This window comes from Serinus canaria, chromosome 14 (assembly GCF_022539315.1).
Source record: "Serinus canaria isolate serCan28SL12 chromosome 14, serCan2020, whole genome shotgun sequence".
Taxonomy (NCBI): Eukaryota; Metazoa; Chordata; class Aves; order Passeriformes; family Fringillidae; genus Serinus; species Serinus canaria.
Window position 1 is genome coordinate 15,020,038 of NC_066328.1, and position 6,000 is coordinate 15,026,037.

Consider the following 6,000-nt stretch of genomic DNA (forward strand, 5'->3'; position numbering starts at 1 on the left):
CTGCAGCTCCTTTATTTCAGAGGAACAGACAAATAGCATTTAATCACGTTCTGAATCACCGGGGGCAGGAATTGCTCTGTGATCCGAGTTTCTTACACAAGGACACCCTTGAGAAGCGAGAAAATGGCAAAGGTTGTTATTGCTGGGGCTTTCTGGTGTGCTGCCACCACAGCACCTGAGGGACTGGGGCTGTTTGGGTCCCGCTGGCTGAGTGCCTCATCCCAGCCCCACACAAACACTGCTCTGATTGCCCAGGAGCTCAGCAGTGGGATGGGTGTTGGAAAACATCAGGATTTACTGAGCCACGTGTGTGGGAATGTCTTTTTCTTGCCATCAAGACTTTGCTCCCTCCCAGGTTGAAGTGATGCAGGAGGCAGCAGGGATGTGAATCTGGGAAAGGAGGGGAAGTGCAGGAATTTGGTGTCTGGGCAGAGATGGAGCAGTGAGGAACTGGAGCAGTGACCTGGGCAGCAGGGTGTTCACACAAATGTGACAAAAATGTCACATTTTGGAGTGGGACCTGCAGTCCCAGCTCACTCAGCTGCTGAGCTTCCAACCTGGTCTGGAAATCGCCTCCTCACAGCAGCAGTGGCTGTGCTCCACCTTGGGCACTGCCTGGCACTGCCTGGTATGGCATGGGCAGCAAAACTCATCCCTTCTCCAACCTCCAATTTCAGTTTTGTGCCTCCAGTGGGGAAGCTGCTTATGGCTGATTTGTGTCCATCTCTCCCAGGCCAACCTGCACAGGAAGGCAGAGCTGGGCAGTGGCCAGCTGAAGGCCCCAGAGCATGAGACTCCAGGGTGCTAGGGCCAAACTTCCATTCCTTGGGTGGTCTTTTGCAATGTGCTGAATGCTCTGTGCCTCAGTTTCCCAGCCTGAAGAACAGGATGATCCCAATTATCAGAGTGGGATGAGTTTGCAGAGTGCAGGAGGGCAGGCTCTGTTCCTCTTCATCCCAAGTGATGTCACCTCCATCCTCTCATACTCTCACAGGGACATGCTAGAGAGCCCAAATGGCCCAAAAATGTCATGAATTGAACAGGCATTAATGCCCAAGAGTGCAGAGGCCCCACGGCAGGGCTGGCCTCTCCAATTGCTTTGTTTTCCTGCTCGGCTGAGTTGCTAACCTTCCAATAAACACCAGAGTTATTATCATAAAAATGTGGAAAATGCTGTCATTAAACCCCACCGGTTTCGCTTTCAAGTGCCTCTTTCTGGGACATCAAATTCATTTAGCTCATTCTCCAAAGCCACAAATCCTGAGTGGCTGCAGTAATGTGTGTGGTGGGAGGTGAGAGCGCAGCAGGAATGAAATCGGGTGGAGAGGCTCTTCAGAGAGCTTGGCTGGGTTTACTGCAGGGGTGAAGATGTGCTGCCTCCAGTTGCTCACCCCTCTCTCCCCTCAGCCGTGGGGTCCCTCTGGATGTTTTCCAGAAACCCCAGTTCATGCTCTGGAGCTGTGGTGGAGATGGTGGGTGCAGTGCAGAAATTGGAGGTACCCTCCGGAGAACCTGAGCATCCAGCAGGATGGGAGTTGCAGCAGAGCCTTCCACTTACAAAAAGAGTGACTTTGTTCCAAAACTAAAGAAGAAAACCTTAAATCCTGTCAGCAGCAGAGCCGTGTGGTAAATCCCTATGGTTAGGTTCCTCAGAGAAGCAGTGGCTGCCTCATCCCTGGAAGTGTTCAAGGTCAGGTTGGGCAGGGCTTGGAGCAACCCAGGATAGTGGAAAGTGTCCCTGCCCACAGCAGGGGGTAGGACTGGATGGGCTTTAGGGTCACTCCCAGCTCAAACCATTCCAGGATTCTGTGATTCAATGATGATCCCATTCCCCTTCCCCTCAGCCAATGTGGAGTGACATCATTATGGTTCATCCGAGCACTGGGATGAACCCCAGCACTGGGAGCTGTGTCTGTGTGGTTGGGAAATGTGATGCTGGAGGCAAAATCTGAGGGTTTAAATAAAATCATAAAAATGGGGGTTTCAAAAGGGCTTGGGGTCAGCTGGACCCTGCCTGGGGTTGATAAACACCTGCAGCTATGGAAATGACCCGAGAGGCTGTTATCTCGTATTCCTGTGAGTCTGTACAAGACTTCCATAGGAACCAGAACTTGCTCAAAAGTTTTTTATCTCCCAAAAATAAGCAGGATTTTGCTCCTCTGGGGGAGTTCCTGGCATAAGCCCACCCCGGAGCAGCACGGTGCCATGTGCCCGCTGACGTGCTACGGTATTTGCGGAGCATCGGCTTCTGCGAGGAGAAGAAGAATCCTAAAATTATCTTTACTTACTTAGAATATAAATAGAAGACAAATTGCTTATCAGCTGTTTCGTTGGAAAGATATTTAAAAATACTTGGGAGAGGAAACGTGCACTCTGCTGGAGATCCGGAGCTGTGCTGCATCCCAAGGGTTGCAGCACCTTGCGGACAGAGCTGTCAGCAGGGATCATTCCCGGGAGGAAAGAGTTCAGTTCATGGAGAGTTTATCAGGGTGACAAGTTACCCAAGTCACACCAAAAACACACAGAAAAGACACTTCAGGCAGATCCCTGGGAATGAGAAAATCTTCTGTTCCCGGCTGGGAAGGCTGAGCCCACGTTGGAGTACGGCTGCAGTGAAACAGGAGCTGCTAAACCTGCCTTTGTTTGGGCACAGGGCAGGTGCAGAACAAGCCAAGAGGAGCATCAGGTGCCTCTGAATTGATCCTTCCCTCGTGGGGAGGAGGGAGTGTAATGGCTTTGGCTGGAGGGAATAGAGCCCTGGAGGCAGTGCGTGTCCTGTGCCAGGTGACCGGGGGATGCGCCGGGCTGCTCCGTGAGCCGGGCTGTACCGCTGCCATTCATTAATGGCTCCAGCAAACAGCAAAGTGCTGAGGCCTTCTAATGTCCAGAGCACTCAAGGGGTGACAAAAATAGCCCATCCAGCAGGGATTGGCTCCTAGTGAGACGGGAGCCGGCCGCATCCTTACTGTAAACCTGGGCGCTTCCAAGAACTCGAGCCCTGGCTGAGTTGGACTCTGCTCTGGTTCATTACAGGAAGGAGTTGTGCTCTGCACAGACGTAACTTCCAGCATCCTCTCATGAAAGGCTGGATCACCTTCCTGCCAACTGGGATTTGCAGTCACTCCCAGCCTTCTCAGAAGAGGCAAACCGAGAGGCTCCACATTGACACTGCCCATCCCTGCATGCCCTGATCCCTGCCAGGCCAAGGGGCTGGCTCCTACAGGAGCAGGATGTTGCTTGGCTGAGATCCCACACTCTGAGGGGTTCCCAGCATGGTTCTGTCCCCAGTGTGAGCCTGGAAAATCATCCCCACAGTGGAGGGGCACAGAACACCAACAACTGCAGGCTGGGCTGATAGAAAAATTTCCATTGGGAACTTGTGCTTGTTGGGTGGGAGAAGAGGAGGCTGGATGGTGAAGAACTGGGGGATCCTGATGATGGGAAGCAGCCTGGATGGGATTCCTTTGGACCATGTTAAAATGAAATCCACAGGGAGAAATTCCAACCTTTGCCCAGAGCAGCTGTGGCTGCCTCATCTCTGGAAGTGTCCAAGCCAGGTTGGACGGGGTTTGGAGCACCCTGGGTTAGTGGAAGGTGTCCTTGCCCAGGGCAGGGAGTGGAATTGGGTGGGCTTTAAGGTCCTTTCCAAAGCAAACCATTCCATAATTCTAAAATGCTGAGATTAAAATTAATCTCTGTGTGGCCTGAAAAAACCCCAGAAATTATTTAGTCCTAGTTCAGCATATAAAGAACTTCCCTAATAAACAAGAGGAACTGAAATTGCTCTCTGATGAGCATAAACTTGACCTGCTTGGTTTCATCATGGAATCTGAGGGGGGGAATCAGCTGACTGCAAAGGCAGAATTGATGGTGATATCCTATTTACGAACTGAGTGGCAGAAGAGGAGGGCAAGCAGCCTGGCAAATCCATTGCAAATGGTCCTGAGCACTTCACTGCAGGGAACACGGAGGATGCTCACGGATGCTTGGGATGCTCCAGGCTGCGGGGCAATGCCCAGAGGAGGCTCGAGGCCATGGGGACGATGCTGAAGGCTACAGGGAGGATGCCCACGGACGCTCGGGTTGCTCTGGGTTTCAGGGGGATGCTCAGAGAATACTCGGGGCCATGGGGAGGATGCTAAAGGCAACAAGGGGAATGCTCACGGGTGCGGATTGCGGGGAGACGCTCGGGGATGCTCAGAGGATGCTGGGGGCCGTGGGGAGGGGGCCGGCATCCCGGGGGGGGGGAGGCTGACGGGGGAGGGCGGCCGGGGGCTGCCGGGGCGGAGCCGCGGGGCCCCTCCCGACGGCGCTATAAACCGGCGGGGCGCGGGCGCGGGGCAGCCGTCGCTGGGGTGCCCGGGGCCGGGCACAGCCCTGCCCGCAGCCCGCCCGCACCGTGCCCCGCGCCATGGCGAGGGGACAGCTATCGGGGGGCGCCTGGGGGGCCCTGGTGCTGCTGGGGCTGATGCTGCCGGCCGCCCCGGCGGGCGCCTGGTACAAGCACGTCGCCAGCCCCCGGTACCACACGGTGGGTCGCGCCTCGGGGCTGCTGATGGGGGTCCGCCGCTCTCCCTACCTCTGGCGGCGGGAGTTGCCGGCCGAGCCCCCCCGGCACCCCGGGAGCCCCGCCGGGGACAGTCCCCCGGCCCCGGGCCGCCCCGCCGGGGAGAGCCCCCCGGCCGCCGCCCCGGCCCCGCCGCCGCCCGGCCCCGGGCGCCTCCTGCAGCGCCTGCTCCGGCGGGGCTGGGGCTGGGGCGGCCCCCGCCCGGCCCCCGCCCGGCCCCCGCCCGGGCCCCGCCAGCCTCAGGTAACGAGCGGCCCGACGGGATCCGGGGGGATCCGGGGGGAGCGGTCGGTCCGCGGTGCTCCGGGATGCCCGAGGGGCGCGATCCACCCGCGGGATGTGGAGTCCTGCGGTTGCTCCGCGGCATCCGGGGTGCTGGGGGGTCACCAGGTCATGGGCACGGTGGAGCCTTGCAGGGGTTTCATCAGGAAATTGGGGTTCGGGGAACCTTGGAGGGGCGTCACCAGGTAAGTGCGTGTTTGTAGGGGCTGCACTTTTCAGGGCAGAAAAAGATCTGGATGAAGCGTCCAAGATCAGGTTGGACAGGGCTTGGAGCAACCTCGTGTAGTGGAAATCATCCTGCCCATGCAGGGGGAGGAATTGGAGGATCTTTAAGGTCCCTTCCAACCCAAGCCATTCCAGGACTGTAGGATTTCTGTGTCCCCCGTTTGGTGCATCACAAACCCACACCCTGTGGGACCGAGCTGCCCGTGCCCGAGGGGTGTCCCTGGGCTATCCGTGGGCTATCCATGGGATATCCATGGGGTATCCATGGGGCTGGCAGCCTGGAGATGCCGGGATGGCCCTCCCCCTCTCAGGACTCTTTCCTGCCCCTCGGGGCTCAGTCAGGCTGCGTGGGACTGCCTCGGGGCCGGCTCCAGGCTTTACATTTCTTTCCTCTTATGTAAAGCTGGAGCCAACATCCAGCTGAAATCCACCGAGGCTTTTAGCTGTTGGATCAGCCCCTGAAACATGTAGCTGTATTCCTCCCCCACTTCATTCTTTTGGAGGAAATCTGGGATAAGAATCATTTTGGGAAAGCCCAGACAGGTCAGCCCAGCCCTGGATACGTTGTGCTGTCCTGGGCACTGCAGGCTCTGACCTGGATACACCCTTGCATCCTTCTGATTTCCCAGCCAAATTCCCACTGGGAACCCTGTGGGCAGGTCCAAGCCTGGAATTCGGGTCTGTGTGGGGTTTATCTGAGTGGGGTTTATCTGCATGCACGGTGGCAGAAAGAGAATCTGCAGGTCAGATCTGAGCCTGTGGAGGAGGAGATTTAATGAAACTTGTGAATGGAGCTGTGGTTTAAACACTGAAACGGGGTCCCACGTGGGAGGGTAGGTGGTGCTGGAGCTGGATACTCCAAAATAATCCAATCCCTTTTCTCCTTCCAGCTCTTCCCTCTCGAAGACCTGGCTCTGAGCCGCTGA

At 56.7% G+C, this 6,000-nt stretch overlaps 1 protein-coding gene across 1 annotated transcript; it reads left to right on the top strand.

The window, feature by feature from the left end:
- Positions 1-4,411: 4,411 nt before the first annotated feature.
- On the top strand, positions 4,412-6,000 carry NPW (neuropeptide W). Its single transcript, XM_030229809.2, has 2 exons — positions 4,412-4,810; positions 5,965-6,000. Exons 1-2 carry the CDS (start codon positions 4,412-4,414, stop codon positions 5,998-6,000), a joined length of 435 nt encoding a protein of 144 aa, XP_030085669.1.